This window comes from Coregonus lavaretus, assembly GCF_964263955.1.
Source record: "Coregonus lavaretus genome assembly, chromosome: 1".
In the NCBI taxonomy this organism is placed as follows: domain Eukaryota; kingdom Metazoa; phylum Chordata; class Actinopteri; order Salmoniformes; family Salmonidae; genus Coregonus; species Coregonus lavaretus.
Window position 1 is genome coordinate 2,189,194 of NC_139988.1, and position 24,682 is coordinate 2,213,875.

General features: G+C 44.7%; 1 protein-coding gene across 1 annotated transcript in view; it reads left to right on the top strand.

Annotated features, from left to right (window-relative positions):
- The first annotated feature begins 245 nt into the window (after window positions 1-245).
- LOC311136120 (mitogen-activated protein kinase kinase kinase 4-like) overlaps window positions 246-24,682 on the top strand; it is a 73,527-nt gene continuing 49,090 nt past the window's right edge. The window contains exons 1-5 of the mRNA XM_084170204.1: window positions 246-443; window positions 21,866-22,065; window positions 22,386-22,960; window positions 23,049-23,678; window positions 23,935-24,462. Coding sequence (XP_084026330.1) covers window positions 412-443; window positions 21,866-22,065; window positions 22,386-22,960; window positions 23,049-23,678; window positions 23,935-24,462 — 1,965 coding nt within the window. The 5' untranslated portion in view covers window positions 246-411. The remainder of the gene's footprint in view (window positions 444-21,865; window positions 22,066-22,385; window positions 22,961-23,048; window positions 23,679-23,934; window positions 24,463-24,682) is intronic.

Sequence of the window (24,682 nt, forward strand, 5' to 3'; positions counted from 1 at the left end):
TAGAAAGCCAACAAATAACGCTTTAATGCTCGTTATAAGCATGCATGATCCTTTATAATGACATTGTAAGGGGACATAATTCGATACATGCTTATGGCAAGTGTTATAATGCATTATAACCACATCATTCTTGTCACACCATTTGGCTACTTGGCTGCTGAACGGATGAACTGTACGAGTTGCCGTAGCCATATATACTCATTGGCCGTAGCGCTCCTCAATGACTGCTGGAAAGATGGCGACAGCGCACAACCAGAGGAGCTCCAACTCTGCAGGGGGATAAAAAAAACTTAACAGAAAGACGCCTTTTCGCCCAGCTCTTGCAAAAAGAAAACGTGCAAACAGCTTTTAAACTTGTATGGTCATGGATGGTGCCATGCACCACTAGAACCGAAGATTTCTCGACCTGCTATGGAGCCTCCGGATAATAGCGAACCTAGCAGGTAGGCGAATAATCAGTGCGATTTCGTGAAAAGAAAGAAACTACACAGCCGGGGCTTAGTTAGCTGCCACATTGTGAGCTGAATGTTACAACCCAAGCGGGTCAATTGGCGCGCTTGCGCATCTGTAGACAACCACCTACTGTCACAAAGTGATCCACGTACAGTTGCAACATTTTTGCAGCGTTGAAGTTGCAAAGTTTTGAAGATAAATCTGTTCTCTGAAATACCACTTTGCATAGTGTTTCTATTTGTTGTGGAATTCCTGGAGGATAGAGGAAATGCTTGCCTTTTGAAAGAGGTAACTATTTTCGCTTCACATTGGATTTGCAACATCAAAAGGCAGTTAGCTAGCTTGCTAGGCTAGTCAGCTAGCTAGCTATGTGGCTAACGTTACTTTAGCGCTTCGTTGAGTTTATTGTTCACAGTTTTGTCAAAGTAGCAAATTACTTAATCCTTGCAAAGTTTGGTATCGGTTTTCATCAGGATTGTTGTAGCACTTTCTAGGTATATGCACAACCTCTTTCAATATAACTATATTTGAAACATGAATTGAAATGTTGCACTAATTTTCTTGAATTGTTAACAAACGTTAGCTAGCTAACTTTAGCATGTTAGCTAGGCAGTTATCTAGGCTGTACATCACAACTAGTTAGCTAGGTAACTTTGCTGGTGACCGGCTCAAGGAAGAATTCAGTGGCTGGGCTGATATGTTGTCTTATGACTTCTTGGACGGAGGAAGTTGATGGGAAACAACTCATGTTTTGAAATGTCTGATTTAGTTTTCCTAGAAATGGAAACTGCTCAGCAAGAAAAGCACGTAGCTATGCCGTGTGGCTCAGTTGGTAGAGTATGGCGCTTGCAACGCCAGGGTTGTGGGTTCGATTCCCACTGGGGGCCAGTACGAGAAAGTACTGCTATTAGCTTCTGCTAAATTACAAAAATGCAAATGTTTGTTGCAAGTTGCAACACCTTTTTGTGGAACATAGATTGCTAGCTATAATAGCCCACTGATTGCTTAGATTGATTGCAAATGTATATTACATGCTAAATTACCCAGCCAGGAATTTCGTGCATTTTGTTGTCTGTGTGAAGATCATTCATCATGTAAACAGTGCAAAGCATCAGGGAAAATATTGGTTCCAAGCTTGAGCTAATTGGCAGGGGACTGGTATTGCAGTATATCCGATGATACCTGCTCTTTGTTCGGGGAGAGAATGTTCACGTGTTTTCTACAAGAGCATCTTTGAAGCTTTTCACATGCCATTTGTTATTAGTCAGGGACTGTATGTACAATCGGTGTGTATGCTCCGGACTCCAATGGAAAACGCCCTTTCAGTTCAATTAGAATGGTTCTAGAATCTGCAAAATCAAAGGTTTCTAGTTTCTATAAAGCAATTTTGCTGACAAGGAATGAATGCTCACAGAACAGTAGTTTTTTTCATTTTATTTTATTGTCAATGATTGTGTAGTCGTTTAGATTACAGGGGCATGCACTACTAGTGATATGTAGTTTCATTGCAGATTGCTTCCAGCTGTTTTTAGTGCCAGTGGAATGCATGCTGTTGAATGTTTTTCCTTCTATGTAGGTCTCTTCTGACCCCAAACGATGTCATCACGCTTGTTTGCCCCTGGCTCCTGGTGATGGATTCTCTGGAATCCAATATTATGTCTCCTGTCCTCCTTCCAAGCATGCAACAGTGCCAGGCCTACACTGCATGGCATACTGAATTGAAATGGATAGCACATGATGTTGAGTGCAAAATCGTGTTCAATGCTTTCAAGTGTGGTTCTTGATTATGGTCTCAGTGTCATCACTTTGATCATTCCGGCTGTGTGTTTTCAATCCAAGTCTTCTTTGCAAGCACACAGACTTGTCTTTATATCGAGTCACTGCACTGCTGCTGTGTCAGACTAGCCTGGTCCCACATTTGTTTGCGCTCTTTCCAACTCCATTGCTCTCGTTGTCAAGCCGAACATGTCATGACAATTAGTTTAAGTAGCTGGCAAGATGGCACAAACAGACTGTTGAAATCATTGCATATAGGGTGTGTCCCAAATGGCTCCCTATGTAGTGCAATACTTTTGACCTGGTCAAGTCAAAAATAGTGCTCTATGTAGGGAATAGGGTGTTATTTGGGACTTCCACATAGTTCTGCAGCTACAGCATATGGGTGGGGACGTTCCTCTCTCCCACGAATCAGTTTGTGCACTGCTCATTTTGTGTGTCCTAACTCATAGGGTTGTGTCCCACATAGCACCCTATTCCCCTTAGTGCACTACTTTTGACCAGGGCCCATAGGGCTGGAACTGGGATTGCATTGGGGTTGAATATTTGAGCGATGATGTCATGTTGTCAATCTTTAGTTCCAACAAAGCTGCCCTCTCCTCTACCCCCCCCCCTCCCATCTAGAGTCGCTGTCTGCGTCCCAAATGAGGAAATGGCACCCTATTTCCTATGGGCCCTGGCAGAAAGTAGTGCACTAATAGGGAATAGGGTGCGGTTTGGGACACAACCCCTCTCTGTTCAGCATATGCAGAACAGGGAGACAAACAAGGCACATGGTTGTGCAACTGTCTGTCTGCTGGAGTTAAGGTCACCCCTGTCCCTAGCTATTAGAAAGATTGCCTAGTCAGACCATTATTCTGTTCCAGCTGGCTGATGGATGTTATTAGATAACTGCTGTTTGGCGTATCACAGAATTTTCGACCAACCTTAATTTGTCGATACTTCCCCACAATGTGTACACTGACATCTTGTCCATTTCAAATCTTCTCTCGTTGAGACAGGTGGGTGTCATCATGACATGCGGCACATTGGAGTGGACTGGACACCCACCTGTCTCAGTGAGAGAAGACTTGAAATAGACAAGATGGCGGCGTACACATTGCTGGATTATTTCATGAGCATAAAATTGATTTAATTTAATAACTGAGCATTTTCTAAATTCAAACGAACCTCCTGCAACTAGACTTGGACATTTAGAAGAAATTGGTTGTCTTCGAAGTCGGGAATTGAGGAAGTATCACCAAGTTAAGGTATGTCAAATTCTCTGTCCTACGCCAAACAGTACCTAACCTGTAACGGCTAATGGAACATCACATTAGCCCCTTCCAATCTGCTAGCTACCCTGTTCCTGACTGTGCAAGACCAGATCATTTGCAAGCATGGTTAAAAATGCATACACGGCACTCACTAACTATTCATTGCTGCTGCCAACCATTGCAGGGAAGGACAGGACAGAGATCTTTTGTCAATGCTGTTTGGGAATCTGGCTGGGTCAGTAGCATTCAGACATTCTCCCACAAGCATTCCACGGATTTCAGGATAGTGCTGCGTAGAGAAGAGGATAGTCATCTCATGGCCCAGAGAAGGAGGAGCCCTTGGCTAGAACTCATTAATGCAACACACAGTCTGTAGATAGAACACTTCTGACGACTCCGGAACCCCAACCCCCAGCATTCCCAGCCTACAGCCCATCACTGCCCTCCAGGCTCCCTCATTGCTTCAGGGATAGAGGACTACAAAGCTCTGACTAGCACTGCCATCCAGGCTCCATCACTGCTTCAGGGATAGAGGACTACAAAGCTCTGACTAGCACTGCCATCCAGGCTCCATCACTGCTTCAGGGATAGAGGACTACAAAGCTCAGACTAGCACTGCCATCCAGGCTCCATCACTGCTTCAGGGATAGAGGACTACAAAGCTCTGACTAGCACTGCCATCCAGGCTCCATCACTGCTTCAGGGATAGAGGACTACAAAGCTCTCAGGCTAGCACTCCTAAAGTTGTCTGACACTTACTATTTTTCTTTTTCTTTCTCTGTCTCTCTCTAATAAACAGCTGCTGCACTTGCCTTAGCACGCTTGGAAAATACTGGTGCGCATCATGCCACACCATGTGATTCAGGAAGGAAGTGTCCTAAGGTTATTCAGGCCATAATCATTACATGATTGTCTGTTTACATTACGCCCTAACAGTGTTTTCTCTGGAAAGGTTGTAGAATTTTTATGTTGAAGGACTGAGAAGCTCCGTTCTGGTGACTTTTTAAAAGGACATTCTACTCCAAAATGATTGAAAATAGAATTATGCTGACGCCATTTAAAATATTATTTCCATCTCCAGAAATGAGCCCAATAACATAATGGTACAATTATTTAACAGTTTGGACCATGCAAATACAATAAGCATTATCACCTGTAGCCCAACTGATGCAGCATAGTGGCTATAAATAAATAGGCTGAAGCATGGGATTGCCTATCTGCATTTACCCTATTGGGCTAATCATTAGCTGGATCTCAAATGTGATCTTTTAACTAGTTAGCATCCTATTGATGAATTTTATGTCCCAAAAAAATGTCATAAACACAGTGAATATAATGTAGGCCTACCTGTTAGGGTAACTTGGTGTAACGTGCTCCCTGCCTGTATTTCTCACTGAAACCACTTCATGTCACAATCCCCCCCACAACAGTTTTCCTGTTTGCCACTACTCTTGCAAAAAAAATTAAAAGATCTGCCTCATCTCAATTTAAGTCACTTCCCCAAAAATATGTTGAGGTGGATGGCGTTTCACCCCAAGTTACCCTACAATTGTGTTACTTTTAGCCCCACTCTCCCCTATGCACTAGGCGAATTGTGATTTGCAAGAATTGTTGTGCATTGAATGCTTGTCTGATTGCATGTTTCCCTCACTATGGCACTCGTAAATTGAATGCACCTTGAAAGGAATATTTATCCAAGCCGACTAGGTAACTAGATAAACTATTATACTGTGGGGTTGTCTGGTTGTTCTATTCATTACTTGTTTCGTTTGTAGAGAAAGTAAATGTGGACTGTTCTAGCACCTTCAAATTGGCGTTGCGGCCATGATTTTGTCGTGGCACAGCGCCAAAGCTAAATGACTGCAGTGGAAACACTGCGCACTAGCTAGCACAAGTTGGATTTAGCAGGCAGGGCAAGCTTTTAAATGTTTTTTTAAATGTTTTTGCTGTTGTCTGTTCTGTATTATGCCATGTTTTGTGTGGACCCTAGGAAGAGTAGCTGCTGCTTTTGCAACAGGTAACAGGGATCCTAATAAAATACTAAATCATATCGTCAGCCAAGGCTGTGGTTGCAGGGTTTTCATTAGCTGTAAGTGGCAGTCAGAGGATTCTCAGGTTAGACATGATTCTCAGGTTAGACCCTCTGTTCTCCCATGGATCTGAAACATTGGCAGGGCATTCTAATCAAGGCATTACAGTTCTAGATTTCAGTTTTAAATGCCACCAGCTGGTCTCTTGGGATGCAGTGTCATGTTTCATTGTTGTCGTAAGTACTGTGCGCAAGCAGCACACAAATGATGGCTGTTCCGGTTCAAGTGCATTCTTCATGCAATCAAAGATGTGGGGGTGGGTGGGTGTACGGGCAGGCGGGTGTGGGCATGGATGTGCACGTGTGGTGGGGTCCAATGTTTCTATCCGGGTGGGGTCATCCGGGTGGGGTTTTCTGAGCAGGGTGGGGTCCTGTTCTGTTCTCCCTCTATTATTTTTCTTCTGGTTTAGAGATTCTGCTGTCATCCTACTGGTGTTACAGAGAATGTTGTTGAGGAGCTAGAGACACCAATACATTCAACACAAGAATGATAATTGCAAAAACATTTGCATAGATTAAAAGAAAAGGAACTCAACTGCAGCTTTCAGTCTTTACAAAGATGTAGCCGATGCTCTGGCATAGTAATGGATCTTATCTGAAACCACTGAGTTTTTGCGACCTAAAATCTTTCCAGTGGAGTGTGGCATCATATCACTTTCATGTGTGGTTGTGTGAACCATAGTGAGCTGCTGCATCCGATGGAGTTTTTCTGTCATCATAACTTACTACAGTGAAAAGTGGGCAACCGGCACATGTTTTCTTGTAAAAGTGACTCAGAAATACTCCCCCCTAAAAAATACCCCCTTCTTGTCAATTGTACAAGAATTACTAATTTTGCTGAGAGCCTGTTGCTCCTGCAAAAAAAGTCCAGCCAATTCCCCCCCCACTCCCTCTGGCCCCCTCTCCTAGCTGAACAATCATTCAATCCTATTTGGTTGGTGAGGGCAATAGGCATTGTGAGCAAAGCTGCGTTCCAAATGGCACCCCATTCCCAATGTAGTGCACTACTTTTGACCAGTACCCATAAGGCTCTGGCCAAAAGTAGTCCACTATTTAGGGAATGGGGTGCCATTTGGGACGTACCCCAAGTGTGCTGCTCTGCCTCCCCAGCCAGCTGTGTCCAGGCTATTTAGCTGTGTGGACCTTCCAGGCCACGTGTCGGCCCACACAATGGAGTCCTCCTGCCTGGTACAATAGTCCTGGTGCTATTGGGGGAGTGGAGGTGGGGGTGGGGGTGGGGGTCAAAGGTCACTAAATCACCTCCCCTAATCTGGCTCCTGCTGCAGTGCCTGGGCGGGTAGAGAGTCAAGACACCCCCCCCCCCCCCCCCCCCCCCACCACAGACACTTTGGCCCTGATTAACAGTGTTTTGTCATGCACGCTGTGTCCCTGCCCAGAGGCTGTAACATTTCACCAGCCTTTATTACAGATGAGCCACTCAGACTGAGGCAGCCAGACACTGACACCATCTGCACTGCAGCAGGAACGCAACTGCTGTCAGATGGGCGCTTCTATGAGGGCACGCACACGCATGTATACGCACGCACGCACACATACACTCGCACATACACACGCATGCATGTACACACAAACACTGCAGCAGTAATTCACTAGTGTCAGATGGGCTCTGAGGCCGTGGTCAGCTACCAGGAGTAGCTGCCCATTTGGCAACAGAAGGCTGTTTTTCTTCTCGAAGTAGCTTGGAGCAGTAAGAGCTGCAGGGAGAAGGGTGTAGGGCTGTCCCCGGCTAAATAAAATCTTGGTCGACCGAAAGTTGTCTGTTCTTTCGACCGATCGATATTTTTCCATATAAATCAAATCATATTGGTCACATACACGTGTTTCGCAGATGTTATAGCGGGTGTAGCGAAATGCTTGTGCTTCTAGCTCCGACAGTTCAGTAATATCTAACAATTTTACAACATATACCCAATACACCCAAATCTAAGTAAGGAATGGAATAAAAAATATATACATATAAGGATGCGCAATGACAGAGCGGCATGGACTAAGATACAGTAGAATAGTATAGAATACAGTATATATATATATGAGATGAGTAAAGTGACTAGTGTTCTATTTCTTTAAGTGGCCAGTGATTTCTAGTCTTGTCTATAGGCAGCAGCCTCTAATGTGCTAGTGATGGCTGTTCTATTTGTAAGTCGCTCTGGATAAGAGCGTCTGCTAAATGACGTAAATGTAAAATGTTAACAGTCTAATGGCCTTGAGATAGAAGCTGTTTTTCAGTCTCTCGGTCCCAGCATTGATGCCCTGTACTGACCTCGCCTTCTGGATGATAGCGGGGTGAGCAGGCAGTGGCTCGAGTGGTTGATGTCCTTGATGATCTTTTTGACCTTCCTGTGACATCGGGTGCTGTAGGTGTCCTGCAGGGCGGGTAGTTTGCCCCCGGTAATGCGTTGGGCAGACCGCACCACCCTCTAGAGAGCCCTGCGGTTGCGGGCGGTGCAGTTGCCGTACCAGGCGGTGATACAGCCCGACAGGATGCTCTCAATATAAAATAAGCAAATATGCAATGCATATTGTTTATGGCCTTGCCTACACCTAGCGACTTGTTTAAAAAAGTTATATGAGCAAAAAATATTCCATTTTATTTGGAATGGCAAGCCAGACAAAATGAAACGGGCCTATTTATATAATGAATATGAATTTGGAGGGCAGAAATGATTAAATATTAAAGCATTAGACCTCTCACTAAAGGCATCATTTATTCAGAAGCTATACTTAAATCCGAACTGGTTCTCTAGCAGATTAGTAAGAATGTCTCACCCCATGTTCAAGAATGGTCTTTTCCCCTTTATTCAGATTACAACCTCTCACTTTCGGTTATTTGAAAATGAAATCATCTAAAAAATATTGCCTTAAAAAAAAAAGCCATAAATTGGTTGCAATTTCAGTTTAATCCACCAAGAAAATACAGAAGAAATATTACAACAAATATTAAGGTTAAATTATACATTTATATATAAAAACAATATTTTTTCTTTGTAAATTATATCATAAATAGGACTGTTGGCATTATGTCACACATGCAGTTTACAAAAATATATGGAAATGTCTGCTCTACTCCAAATTACAACCAACTAATTGCAGCATTACCGCAAAAATGGAAGATGCAAGTGGACGGGGGAGAAAGTAAGGAACTTGTCTGTCGGCCCTGCATTAGACCAAAATTGGCTAAAGAAAATTGTGATAAATATAAAAGTATACCAGTTTCATTTAAGGACCAAAAAATTGACACTTGTGCCATATAGATTGCAAAGTAGTTGGGAAGATATTTTCAATGTACTGGTTCCATGGCACATGGTTTATGAACTGATACACAAAACAACACTTGATTCAAAACTTATAATTTTTCTATTAAAATTATTATACAAAATTCTTGCAACCAATAGTGTTATTTTTATATATATATATATATGGGGATACAACCATCCCAGCTCTGCAGATTTAGCTGCGAAGACACTTAATCATTAGATCATTTGTTTTGGTACTGTAGCTTGTTTTTGTATAAAATATAACATTTACATAAGTATTCAGACCCTTTACTCAGTACTTTGTTAAAGCACTTTTGGCAGCGATTATAGCCTCGAGTCTTCTTGGGTATGACGCTACAAGCTTGGCACACCTGTATTTGGGGACTTTTCAACTTTTAAAAATAACCTGTTTTTGCTTTGTCATTATGGGGTATTGTGTGTAGATTGCTGAGGAAAAAAAACAATTTAATACATTTTTGAATAAGGCTGTAACGTAACAGAAAGTGGAAAAAGTCAAGGGGTCTGAATACTTACCGAATGTATTACAACCAGCCTTTCACATCACAAGCACACAGTAGCATAACCAAGTTACAGGAAAGCAACCGTAATATAACAGTCCGCTACTCTAGTAACGTGATCAAGACAAAGGAGATTGTGGACTACAGGAAAAAGAAGGTACCATAAACGATCACATACAGCAAGTTTTATTATTCTAAGGTGCCTCTTGTTTGCCATAAATGGCATATTTACATTTAAATTTTAGTCATTTAGCAGACGCTCTTATCCAGAACGACTTACAGTTTTCATACTGGCCCCCCGTAGGAAACGAACCCACAACCCTGGCGTTGCAAGCGCAAATGTCCTTATAGGGATGTTGGGATTACTGCAGTTTCCCAGATCAATGCATGATTCACCACAGCATGAGAGCTCATTCTTCACATGGGTGTTCAGTTCAGGTGTCACATGGTCTAGACAGCCATGGTTGGTAGCAACATGGGTACATATGACAATACGCACCAGCAATTTCCATACAGCATTTTGGCTGTTGAATGGCCTCCTGTTGAATGGCCTCCTGACATGTGGCAGTCCAGTTTCTAGTAACTGCCTGAGGGGAGGACTGATGGTGGAGTGGGCCTATCAAGGACAGTTCTGGGAGATTCAGGATGGTATTGACATTGGTTAGGTGCTATTCCTATGACATGCGCTTGTCATGTGTGGTTGCATTCTCCCCATACACCATAATGTCAACATATACGGCAACTCCAGGGAAGAAAGTCATTTGGCAACTCCAAATGCAGTGAGCCAGCAGAAGGTCATGTTGGATTCAGGCAGACGTATTGGACTAGCAATGAATCAAAGCTCACTTCTAAATGATAAGGAGGTGACTTAAGAGCCCAATCCTGGAGGAGCAAGTTATACCACAGTGGGGGCAAGTTGATATTTCTGACTATTGTATCTGCGTTTACAGGTCTATATTTCCAAAATGCTTTAAGATATCCTAATGCTGTTTGTTTGTGTATGTAGAGCAGACAATTGACTACATGTATTCCAAATATTTGCAATATCAGAGCTTGCAATATGGGGTTACATGAGCTTATGCCACCACCCCTCCTCCAACCAAGTATTATTCTGCACTGTTTGAGTTAAGGGGGTGTGTCACAATATCTATGAGTTTAACCACTTTTGCAGCAAAATATTTTTGTACAACCATCCTATGGCATCTAAAAGTTTGTCTAACTAGTGCGAGTGTGTATGGCTAGTGTGAACTGCTGCTGCAGCAAGCGGAGTGTCACCTCTCTCCCAAGGCGCGCAGCAAGCCAGTTCCCAAGTTTATTTTAACACATCTATTTCAACTATCCGGATATCAGAAAAATATTCATTATTTGAATAGTGAAAATATTTCAAATGCCCATCCCTAGTGGCAGTAATGTCATGATTCACAATAAGGACGCAGCATTGGTTTATTGCACAATTTGACCCCCTCTCAATCAGAAAGACTTCTGGCTCCCAGGTGTCTTTTATACAGGTAACGAGCTGAGATTAGGAGCACACTCTTAAAGGGAGTGCTCCTAATCTCAGTTTGTTACCTGTATAAAAGACACCTGTCCACAGAAGCAATCAATCAATCAGATTCCAAACTCTCCACCATGTCCAAGACCAAAGAGCTCTCCAAGGATGTCATGGACAAGATTGTAGACCTACACAAGGCAGGAATGGGCTACAAGACCATCGCCAAGCAGCTTGGTGAGAAGGTGACAACAGTTGGTGCGATTATTCGCAAATGGAAGAAACACAAAATAACTGTCAATCTCCCTCGGCCTGGGGCTCCATGCAAGATCTCACCTCGTGGAGTTGCAATGATCATGAACGGTGAGGAATCAGCCCAGAACTACATGGGAGGATCTTGTCAATGATCTCAAGGCAGCTGGGACCATAGTCACCAAGAAAACAATTGGACTGAAATCCTGCAGCGCCCGCAAGGTCCCCCTGCTCAAGAAAGCACATATACAGGGCCGTCTGAAGTTTGCCAATGAACATCTGAATGATTCAGAGGAGAACAGGGTGAAAGTGTTGTGGTCAGATGAGACCAAAATCGAGCTCTTTGGCATCAACTCAACTCGCCGTGTTTGGAGGAGGAGGAATGCTGCCTATGACCCCAAGAACACCATCCCCACCATCAAACATGGAGATGGAAACATTATGCTTTGGGGGTGTTTTTCTGCTAAGGGGACAGGACAATTTCACCGCATCAAAGGGACGATGGACTGGGCCATGTACCGTCAAATCTTGGGTGAGAACCTCCTTCTCTCAGCCAGGGCATTGAAAATAGGTTGTGGATGTGTATTCCAGCATGACAATGACCCAAAACACACGGCCAAGGCAACAAAGGAGTGGCTCAAGAAGAAGCACATTAAGGTCCTGGAGTGGCCTAGCCAGTCTCCAGACCTTAATCCCATAAAATATCTGTGGAGGGAGCTGAAGGTTCGAGTTGCCAAACGTCAGCCTCGAAACCGTAACGACTTGGAGAAGATCTGCAAAGAGGAGTGGAACAAAATCCCTCCTGAGATGTGTGCAAACCTGGTGGCCAACTACAAGAAACGTCTGACCTCTGTGATTGGGTTTTGCCAGCAAGTACTAAGTCATGTTTTGCAGAGGGGTCAAATACTTATTTCCCTTATTAAAATGCAAATCAATTTATAACATTTTTGACATGCGTTTTTCTGGATTTTTTTGTTGTTATTCTGTCTCTCACTGTTCAAATAAACCTACCATTAAAATTATAGACTGATGATGTCTTTGTCAGTGGGCAAACGTACAAAATCAGCAGGGGATCAAATACCTCACTGTAGGCCCACCCACTGGGGAGCCAGGCCCAAGTTTCAAGTTTTAATGTCACATGCACAAGTACAGTGAAATGCCTTTCTTGCAACTCAAAACCCAACGATGCAATAATCAATAACAATGTAATACTAGAAAAAAACATGAGAAATAAGAAGAAATATGAATAACACAATAAATATATGAAAAGTATGAAAATTTATGCACTCATGAGTCGCTCTGGATAAGAACGTCTGCTAAATGACTAAAATGTAAATAAGTAAGCATATTATATACAGGCTCCGTTCCAATACCATATTTACAATGTGCAGGGATACTGGAGTGATGGAGGTAGATATGTACAGGGGTAAGGTGACTAGGCATCAGGATATAAGATGAACAGAGTAGCAGCAGTTTGTATGTGAGTGGGTGTGCGTGTGTGTAGAGTCAGTATAAATGTATGTGCATATTATGTGTGAGTGAGCAGATGATGGCGTGAATATGTAGGGCCCTGTGAGTGTGCATAGAGATAAACAAATAAGGTCAGTGAGGATACAAGGTTCACTCAGTCATTGTAGCTATTTTGTTAGCTATTTATCAGTCTTATGGCTTGGGGATAGAAGCTGTTCATGAGCCTGTTGGTGCCAGACTTGATGTACCGCTTGCCGTGCGGAAGCAGAGAGAATAGTCTATGGCTTGGGTGGTTGGAGTCTAATGATTTTCCGGGCCTTCCTTCCACACCGCCTGATATAGATGTCCTGGATGGCAGCTCGGCCCCAGTGATGTACTACTGGGCTGTCCGCACCACCCTCTGTAGCGCCATGCGATCGAGGGCAGTGCTATTGCTATACCAGCCAGTCAAAATGCTCTCAATGGTACAACTGTAGAACTTTATGAGGATTTGAGGGCCCATGCCCAACTTTTTCAACCTCCTCAACATTTTAAGTGTTTAGTGATTTGGACACCGATGAACTTCTCCACTGCGGACCTATTCTACTTCTGAACTTTTCCTGTTGAAAACCAATATCCCAAGTATAAATACAGTAATGTACACACACTTAAAGGGCAACTCCACCACTTTTCAACCTCATTTTCATTATCTCCAGCACAATACCAGTGTCTACATATGTAAAAACTGTACATTTCTATGTTTTGTAGAAAAAAATAATAAAGTTAAAGTTCTACCTGATAACATCATCAAAAGTGATTTTCAAACACTATGATATTTGCGGTGATGTGGGGAGCAAGAATATACCCTCCCTCTGGCTAGAAACTCGTTACAATTTTAGAAAATCAGTTTTTCTTACTTTTAAACCTACCCTGTGATGTCACAGAAGTATTTTTTTGGTAACTTATATTTTTAACCACGGATTTTTAGAAACAAGCCGTTTTCACATATGTAGACTGGTATCGTGCTGGAGATGATGAATACAAGGGTATGAGGTTGAAAAGTGGTGGAATCTTCCTTTTAAAGGTACAAAAAATATGTTTTGTGCAAAATAGTGTTTTATTGCCAACTGCAAGCTGTCATCAGCCTCCCCCTTGCTTGGGGGGACAATGCAGGACAAAAGAGGAAACCCCCCCACTTGTGCCATGTCATACCTGGACCACCTTTTTGAGGTGTGCCTTTTGTTAAGTAAATCATTTTATTTATTTATTTTTTATTTCACCTTTATTTAACCAGGTAGGCCAGTTGAGAACAAGTTCTCATTTACAACTGCGACCTGGCCAAGATAAAGCAAAGCAGTGCGATTTAAAAACAACAACACAGAGTTACATAAATGAGGTGAAAAGGAGACTGGAGTAGGACTAATGAAAATAACACAATGTCCACAGAGATCCTATTACTAAGTTCTGAGTTACTGAGTTCTGATATGTAATTATATGACTGTCCTTGTCCTGTTAAAGTTTTAAATTACTCTAATTCCAGGAATGTGCATCAATGGTATGGCCCAGACTGATCTACTCTCCCAGCCCTCCTATTATTTAACCCATATGCTAAGAGCATGCAAACACTGGGGGCATCTGGATTCCTGTCTGACACAGCCGTGTGCACGCGCGCACACACACACTGCTCTGGCATGTAGGAAGCCCAACGTCTTGCAGCAGGTGTCTTCTCTTGTCTGGAAGTCCTTTGGCTGCTCCCTGGGGACAGAGCGAAGTGTGTGCGTTAGAGAGGAGTCAGTGGGTACAGAAGGGGGGGGGGGACTTTCTATGGTCTCTGAGTTGAGCGAGATAGACAGATGGGCAGTAGGGGCCTGTGCTCTCCATGTGGCTCTTTGTGTGTGTGCTCTCCCCCTCTCTCCATGTGGCTCTTTCTCTCTCACTGAAAGGCTTTGGCCTCTATATCTCGTATTAGTGAAAGCGATCCACCAATGCCCCTCCGCACCCAATCAACCGACACACTGACTCACACACACACGTGTGGGGGAATGTCTTTGAATCAGTTGATCGATGGAGAGACTGCTGATGTTTAGGGGACCCATTTTCCCCGTTCTCTATTGGTTTTATTTCTTGGGGTCAACTTCCTCCGCCCTCCCCTCTAATCCTATTAAAATCCCCCCGGAAAAGCTTTAGAGGGACAAAACTGCGCCAGCCAGGGTAATCTGTGAAGGCGTGCCCCCTCCCTGCATCCAGCCAGGGTAATATGTGAAGACGTGCCCCCTCCCTGCATCCTGCCAGGGTAATCTGTGAAAGCGTGCCCCCTCCCTGCATCCTGCCAGGGTAATCTGTGAAGGCGTGCCCCCTCCCTGCATCCTGCCAGGTTAATCTGTGAAGACGTGCCCCCTCCCTGCATCCTGCCAGGGTAATCTGTGAAAGTGTGCCCCCTCCCTGCATCCTGCCAGGGTAATCTGTGAAAGCGTGCCCCCTCCCTGCATCCTGCCAGGGTAATCTGTGAAGACGTGCCCCCTCCCTGCATCCAGCCATGGTAATCTGTGAAAGTGTGCCCCCTCCCTGCATCCTGCCATGGTAATCTGTGAAAGTGTGCCCCCTCCCTGCATCCTGCCAGGGTAATCTGTGAAAGCGTGCCCCCTCCCTGCATCCTGCCAGGGTAATCTGTGAAGACGTGCCCCCTCCCTGCATCCAGCCATGGTAATCTGTGAAAGTGTGCCCCCTCCCTGCATCCTGCCAGGGTAATCTGTGAAAGCGTGCCCCCTCCCTGCATCCTGCCAGGGTAATCTGTGAAAGCGTGCCCCCTCCCTGCATCCTGCCAGGGTAATCTGTGAAAGTGTGCCCCCTCCCTGCATCCAGCCAGGGTAATCTGTGAAGGCGTGCCCCCTCCCTGCATCCTGCCAGGGTAATCTGTGAAGGCGTGCCCCCTTCCTGCATCCAGCCATGGTAATCTGTGAAAGTGTGCCCCCTCCCTGCATCCTGCCAGGGTAATCTGTGAAGGCATGCCCCCTCCCTGCATCCAGCCAGGGTATTCTGTGAAAGTGTGCCCCCTCCCTGCATCCTGCCAGGGTAATCTGTGAAGGCGTGCCCCCTCCCTGCATTCTTCCTTTGTTTTCCATTTTTGTCTTTGTTTCTTTAACCTAAAAGGAAGTGTGGAAGTGTTTCCAGAGCTTGGTTAGTTTTTATTCTGTGCTAATGGATTCAGTAATATCACACACTCACTCACTCTCTCTACAGGGCTCGACATTAATGCTTTTCCTTTTGTCCGGGAAAAGTATAACAAATAGTTGGACAAGAAGAATATAGATTTAAGTTGTCACACAAATCATAATATCCAACAATTACTCCGATCAGAATTGGATCAGAGAGGCCAACAATGGAATAATTTTCAAATCTAGTTTTCATGTAGGCCTACATAAATTAATAATAATAATAATAATAATAATAATATAAATTAAAAAGCCTACACGTCAAAGTGTAGGTGATATGCATATTGGCAACAGCCTCATGTCCACACCGATGCTGACATGGAGGCGCCAGAAAATGTATTCAAACTTAAAATAAATAGAGGCTAAAGGCCAGTCAGGTTTGACAAATATAATGAAGGATAATTAACATTAACGTCAAAAGGCTTGATTCTGTCGACATACTCAAGGCAAGGTTTGTTCAGATCAAATGGTCACAAGACCGGAGAGTGAAGGACAGTGCCTGTTGCCCACTGCACATCACCCACCTTGAATCTGAGCGGAGGCGGTCAGCATTTTAAAACTATTTAACCATAAACTTAAAGCTGCGATATTTAACTTTTTGGGAGACCCGACCAAATTCACATAGAAATGTGATTTATAGAGCTGTCATTCTCGGTGAAAGCGAGTCTAAGAAATGGTAGATCTGTTCTATGTGCACTTTCTATGCTTCCCGTGCTTAAGTTTAGTTTTTGTGTTTTACTTTTGGTTGAAAGTACAATATTTTTGGTTATGGAAAAGAGATTTGACAGCGGTTTAGACGATACAATGATTCTCTACATTACTTGCTTGTTTTGTCACAAACTGAAATTAGGCAAACTATTCGAATTTTAGCAACCAGGAAATGGCGGAGCGATTTCTACATAGTGCATCTTTAATTGTTTAAAATCTGGACATTTTGTCATTTTACCTTGTTTCAAAGTAGCCTAGCCAAAATATGACCATAGAAATAAATGTCAAGGGAATTATTTTATGAACACTTATTGTCATTGAAACCAGCATTTTTCTCATGTTCTTTTGGTTTTCAAATCAATGTTGTTTTATTGTCCAGCAGCCAAAGGCATAATCCTAGTCCCATTAGTGACCCGAGCTAGTTGATGCATCTTTAGATCTCCCCTCTTAATTTCTAACAGGTATTTTCATCTCTGTCACATGAAACCGCTCACCGAGCGGTGCGCGCTTTTGAGAACTGTGTTTTCCTTCTAATTTGCATTTTGGAACATCCGTGCTTGGCCTACAACCATATGCGCATTGACGAGCTGTGAAGAATGTGTAGAAATAAAAATATCAACATTTTAAACTAAAAGGTCTGATCTGTTGCATTCGGAATGTATTCAGTCCCCTTGACTTTTTCCACATTTCGTTACGTTACAGCCTTATTCTAAAATGGATTTTTTTTTTTTTTTACATTTCTTCATAAATCCACACACAATACCCATAATGACAAAGCGAAAACAGGTTTTTAGAATTATTTTCAAATGTATTAAAAGTAAAAAACAGATACCTTATTTACACAAATATTCAGAACCTTTGCTATGAGACTCCAAATTGAGCTTAGGTGCATCCTGTTTCCATTGATCATCTTTGATGTTTCTACAACTTGATTGGAGTCCACCTGTGGTAAATTAAATTGATTGGACATGATTTGGAAAGGTACACGCCTGTCTATATAAGGTCTCACAGTTGACAGTGCATATCAGAGCAAAAACCAAGCCATGAGGTCAAAGTAATTGTCCGTAGAGCTCCGAGACAGGATTGTGTTGAGGTACAGATCTGGGGAAGGGCACCAACAATGTCTGCAGCATTGAAGGTCCCCAATAACACAGTGGCCTCCATCATTCTTAAATGGAAGAAGTTTGGAAGCACCAAGACTCTTCCTAGAGCTGGCCGCCCGGCCAAACTGGGCAATCGGGGGAGAAGGGCCTTGGTCAGGGAGGTGACCAAGAACCCAATGGTCACTCTGACAGAGCGCCAGAGTTCCTCTGTGGAGATGGGAGAACCTTCCAGAAGGACAACCATCTCTGCAGCACTCCACCAATCAGGCCTTTATGGTAGAGTGGCCAGACGGAAGCCACTCCTCAGTAAAAGGCACATGACAGCCCGCTTTGAGTTTGCCAAAAGGCACCTAAAGGACTCTCAGACCATGAGAAACAAGATTCTCTGGTCTGATGAAACCAAGATTGAACTCTTTGGCCTGAATACCAAGCGTCATGTCTGGAGGAAACCTTGCACCATCCCTACGGTGCATCATGCTGTGGGGATGAGTCAGGATCGAGGGAAAGATGAACGGAGCAAAGTACAGAGAGATCCTTGATGAAAACCGGCTCCAGAGCGCTCAGGACCTCAGACTGGGGCGAAGGTTCACCTTCCAACAGGTCAACGACCCTCAGTACACAGTCAAGACAACGCAGGAGTGGCTTCGGGACAAGTCTCTGAATGTCCTTGAGTCGCCCAACCAGAGCCCGGACTTGAACCCGATCGAACATCTCTGGAGAGACCTGAAAATAGCTGTGCAGCGACGCTCTCCATCCAACCTGACAGAGCTTGAGAGGATCTGCAGAGAAGAATGGGAGAAACTCCCCAAATACAGGTGTGCCAAGCTTGTAGCGTCATACCCAAGAAGACTCGAGGCTGTAATCGCTACCAAAGGTGCTTCAACAAAGTACTGAGTAAAGGGTCTGAATACTGATGCAAATGTAATGTTTCCGTTTTTTTATTTGTAATAAATTTTCTATTATTTTTTAACCTGTTTTTGCTTTGTCATTGTGGGGTATTGTGTGTAGATTGAGGGGGGGGGGGGGGGACAATGTAATCAATTTTACAATAAGGTTTAACGTAAAAATGTGGAAAAAGTGAAGGGGTCTGAATACTTTCTTACAAAGAGAAAAATATGTGCACTTGTGTGACTCATAAAGGGGGCTTGTGTGTGTGGTACCTCCGGTGGTAGGAATACTGGGGTGATGTCGGTGTAAATGTGTCAACCTGTTTGAGGTGTTTGCAGCTGCGTAGGCTATTCTTGTTGAGCAGTGGCAACACTCTCTGTCCATCGCCGTTGTAATCTACTTTTTGGTTTGTATTCATAACATTTTCAGGTCACTGCTTTTTACACACCAGGGGGCAAGTGAGCCGGGGTGGCTTTACGTGACCTTTATGTTAACCATTTGAACTTTGACCTGGTGCCATATGGCTGTCCACCACCTAGCAGATGGACTTCACTGGGTCGTCACTAGTTACCACAGCCACAAATTCATAAACCCATTCTATTTCTACAATTTATATTCTTAAAATCTGTTTTTACACCTAACCACACTGCTAACCTTATGCCTAACCTTAAATTAAGACCAAAAAGCTACTTTTTGTTTTCCTGAATATTTATGAAATGGCTAATGTTAACTTTGTGGCTGTGGTAACTAGTGACAACCACTTTACTAGCCCTAGTCCTTTCTTTTGAAATGTGCACTTGTTCACTTCACTCCCCATCATGGATTTAACAGCATAGGATTCTAAGTATCAGCTGGAGGGAGTTATTTTTCTCCAGCATTGTTACATTTCACAGTTGTTAAATCCATTCAAGAAAGTGGTCTAAGGCACTGCATCGCAGTGCTAGCTGTGCCACTAGAGATCCTGGTTCGAATCCAGGCTCTGTTGTAGCCGGCCGCGACCGGGAGACCCATGGGGCGGCGCACAATTGGCCCAGCGTCGTCCAGGGTAGCGGAGGGAATGGCCGGCAGGGATGTAGCTCAGTTGGTAGAGCATGGCGTTTGAAACGCCAGGGTTGTGGGTTCGATTCCAGTATGAAAAAAAAATATATATGTATGCACTCACTAACTGTAAGTCGCTCTGGATAAGAGCGTCTGCTAAATGACTAAAATGTAAATGTGTGGAAGCAGAAGGGTCCGGATACAACCCTACAGAGGGGTACTATTTGCTCTCTTCTGGCTGAGAACAAGCAGTGAGGTTTACCTAGTAATGAAATGTGAATCCCCATAACCCATTCAGGACTCCAGAATAACATTTGCGCAGGGTCACACAATATAATACATTTGAGTCGTCATCTTATGTAATTCACAATGCTTTATTAAGAGGTGTAATTGATTACTGAGATGTTAGATGTAACAACATATTTATTGAATACCATGTCCAAGCAGGAATGCATGATTCAAAACATTTTGATATGCGACCTAATCTAGTGACTATCATAGATTTTGGACAATTAGGCCATTTCTGTTATTTTACTGTCAAAGTAGGGCTTTTTTGTTGTTCAATAGAGATGAATTTGCCTTAATCTCTATGTGCACTAATATGGCTTTGAAATACGGAGCAAGCAAAATTGCGCATCGGCCATCGCAAGTGCACTAGGTCTCATTGTACAGTTATTTTTTTTTTAGGACATTACATTTAATCAATAAGGCCCGAGAGTTGTGGTATATGGCCAATATACTACGGCAAAGGGCTGTTCTAAGGTGCAACGTGGAATGCCTGGGCCATATACCATAAACCCTGAGGTGCCTTATTGCTATTATAAATTGGTTACCAAAGTAATTAGAACAGTAAACAAGTAGTTTTGCATCATACCCGTGGCATATTGTCTTTTATATACCACGGCTTTCAGCCAATCAGCTTTCAGGGCTTGAACCACCCAGTTTATAATTAGAGTTAGCGATCTAGCTAATGTGTTTTGTTTCCACTTCCTCAGGTGGTGAATTAGCACCAATTGAATTAGGTCTATCTTGACTGTAAAAAACGTATGCTTTGAGCTCATTAATGATCGTTGAGAAATAAAAATTATACCTACAGAAAGCTGAGACCATCCTCTTAATATGGACAACTAGTTGCATCCAAAGTCGTTTTTTCCCCACAATTGCATTTTGAATTGTTATGCAATCACAACGGGCACACGAGGGGGGAGAGAGTGTGTGTGTGTGTGTGAGAGGCTTACTCATTACAGCAGCCAGCCCCAGCGAAACGGGCAGGCACAGCGGCAGGGCAGACACTTTTTTTTATTACAGGAATCATGAGGATAATGCACTACTGTTTCACAAATTCATGGTTTTATCCGCTAAAAAAATAAGACGATTGAGGTGACCAGGTAGAATGTGCAGCTCGCACCAGCGCGACCAATAAACAATTTACTTGCACAGCCAAGTCAAAAGGTTGCATTTTCCGGTGTCTGTCTGTCTGGCCCTCTGTGGTACATAGCCTACACATTATTGCTACTGTTGGGGGAGCATCGCCCCTGCGTTAAAGGGATAGTTCGACATTTTGTCAATTAAGCCTGTTGGGGAGCTGAAGGAAACAGCTAGACAGTAAGACTCCAGATAAATGTCTGATATTTCACCATATTCCCTATATAGCAAATATGGTGCCGTTCCCTATGTAGTGCTATAATAACGAATATGGTGAAATATCAGACAGTCGTGTTTACCTTAGAGATGTGAACAATGAACACCCACCACAGTCCATTATCCTGTCTGTCTGGCCTTCTGTGGTCATACACAGCATTGGTACTGTTGGAGGCAGTGGAGGCTGCAGACCAGACAGACGTCCTAGTCAAACCCGTCATCAGTCAGATGTACCTAGAGCAGACAATCGGTCTGGCAGCAGCTGCAGCATCGCCACTGCATTAAAGGGATAGTTTGACATTTTGTCAATTAAGCCTTTTTTCTACTTCACAGAGTCAGATGAACTCATGGATACCATTTGTATGTCTCTGTGTGCAGTTTGAAGGTAGGTTCGCGAGCCATTGCTAGCTAGCATTAGCGCAATAGCTGGAAGTCTATGGGAGCAGCTAGCATGCTACCAATTGCCAAAATCTCGCACTATCCCTTTAAGTGGAGAGCAAACCCACTGCATGAGAGTAGATTGGCTGGCTGCCTGCCATGGATGCCATGGATAGGCTGACACCTGGGTTGGATAAATAGGGAATCATGCCAACTCTACTCATGTACATGTTTTCTCTCTGACCACACCCCTTATCTCCTCCACAGGACGTTTTCCATTGATGACTCTAGATTTGTTTCCATAGAATCCCTATTAAACAACTCTACTTGTGTCCCGCAGGCAGGCCAATCCCTCAAAATATGGTTTGGGGCATCAGAGTTGCGAGGTGGAAGAGTTGTGGGACAAGCCCAGCGAGGAAGAGGAAACTCTGTACGGCATGCCTCCCCCCTGCACCCCCCGGCAGATGAAACGCATGTCGGGGAAACACCAGAAGAACAGCCAAGGCCAGGGCAGGTCGGCTGGACGCTTTCCTAACAAAGGTAAGTTAGGGGGTAAGATGGAGGCAGTGGTCACCTAGTCAGAGGTAGAGAGGACGGGTGTAGTGTGGTAAACATGTCAGGCAAACGCCAGAGGAACAGCCAGGGCAGGTCATCTGGACGCTCTCCCACCGGACACTCTCCTTACAAGGGTAAGAGAGAAATATATATTAGATAAACCCACTCTACCTGTTAGGGTAACTGCAACCAACATAGTGGCCGGCATTTGGAATGAGACAGTAGCAGTGAGTAAAGTAACCACAGCGAGTGGATTTTCTTGAGGGGTAAAGGTTCTGTTATTGGTTTTCCTCTCTGTATCTCAGCAGACGAGCAGACGGCCCCCTCCAGCCCATCCCAGCCCAACCACAACAGACCCAGAGAAGGGGCCGAGCAAGACCGAGACCAAGACGCCCACCTCCAGCCCCCGGAGGCCGAGCAACATAACTACAAGTTGGACAAGAAACAGACCGACCCTTCTGAGGGGATCCAAATAAACGTAAACAAACAAACTGAGGATCAACAACACAGCTACAAACAGGGTAAAAAACAACGCGCCACCCAGCGTTCCAGTGAGAGAGACCACAAGAAGACCTTCGACGGTTCCTTCATGCTGGACCCGCTCTCCAAGACCTCCATCCCCTTTGGTGGAGGCTCAGCCCTCAACATGGACCCCAGGAAACCCTACCTGTCACTGGGCTGCGGCAGTGGCAAGCTCCTGGTCACTATGCCTCACCCCATGGCCCATCGCACCCATCGCCAGACTTCCCGTACAGACTGCCCCGCTGATAGACTCAAGTTCTTTGAAACGCTAAGGTTGTTATTGAAGCTCACGTCCATGTCGTCCAAGAAGAAGGAGAAGGAGCAGCGAGGTCTGGAGAACACGGCCCAGAACAATGAGGTATTTGACTGATTTATTTCTATATTTGTTTATTCATTTATTTATTACTGGTATATTTTTTTATCTCGCTCTCTCTCCGAACACGCAGGTGGTGTGGCTGGAGCTCCAGGCGTGGCACGCGAGACGCTCCGTCAACGACCAGGACCTGTTCCTGTTCACAGCTCGTCAGGCCATCCCAGACATCATCAACGAGGTGCTCCACTTCAAGGTCAACTACTACATCCTGAGCCCCAGCACCGTTGGCCTGGGGATGGGGGTAGGAGTGGGAGTACCAGGGGCATCTCCAGACCAGGGGGCCCAGAGGACTCTAGTGTTCACAGAGCCAGGCTGTGGAGGTCCAGGCCTGGAGCCCAAGCAGAGGACTCCAACACAGGGCTCAGTGACTGTTTCTGGGGAGGAAAGGGACTCTAACCAGATTGCTGCTGGTGGAGCTCCAGAAACTAACCACGCTGTTTCAGTCAACCCGTGGGGCTTCAGCGCCTGCCCATCCTCGGCGGTAGACGCGGCGGCCCCCCTGGGCTCAGGGGCGGGGTACAGGGAGCATCTCCAGCGCCAGCGGCTGGCCTTCGAGCAGGTGAAACGGGTGATGGAGCTGCTGGAGTCAGTAGAGGCTCTGTACCCTTCCCTGCAGACCCTCCAGAAGGACTATGAGAAGTACGCGGCCAGGGACTTCCAGGGCAGGGTGCAGGCACTCTGTCTCTGGCTCAACATCACACAGGTACAGTTTTTACTGCATGCACATTGAAAGTAATACCAGTAGCTGGGCAATGGGAACAGGATTGTCCTCTCAATAGCCAAACAATCCCTTTTTTGATCTCTTCTGTGGTTCTGTGGTGGCTCAGTTGGTAATGCAGGGTGCTTGCAACACCAGGATCATGGGTTTGACCAATACAAAAACATGTAACCAATAGGACTGCGAAAATGTTTCAATAAAAGCGTCTGCTAAGTGGCATATATCTGTTATTATCACTTAGGATCTGAACCAGAAGCTGCGTGTCATGGCCACTGTCCTCGGCCTCCGGGACCTCTCCCGTATCGGCTGGCCTGTCTTCGAGATCCCCTCGCCACGCTGTTCCCGCGGCGACGAAGACGAGGGTGAAGATGAGGAGGAGAACGACTCCACGGCAACCTTCACCGCTGGCGACAGCGACGGAGAGGACCGGGACCTAGTGGAGGAGGGGGGAACGGACGAGCCCCGAGGGGGCGAGAAGATGGGTGAGCCAGGAGAGGGAGAGCTCTCCCCCTGTTTGACTCCTAAATTCCCCCACTTACTATCCGAACACAAATTCCTCCCAGCGGCCGGGACTGGGACTATAGAGGTGGTGTCAGGGGGAACAGGGACAGGAGGGATATACTGTCCCACAGCCATCTACAGACCCTTTGTAGATAAGGCCTTGAAACAGATGGGGCTGAGGAAACTGATCCTGAGGCTACACAAGCTGATGGACCCCTCCCTCCAGAGGTCCCGGGCAGCCCTGCTCAGCCACATGCCTGCACAGGAGGTAAGAGAGCGAGAGTTGCCATACTGTTTTAATGCGGTATCCAGATTGTCATACCTTCATACCGACCTTGTGCCATACCGGGATATTCGGTAATACCAGCACTGAACACGAGGTGCTATTTTCAAACCCCACTGATCTTTTGTTATCCGAAGGTAAGCAATGCTAACAAGTACATGTAAAATCACATAGAGAATGCTAACAAGCACATTGCAAACATTTT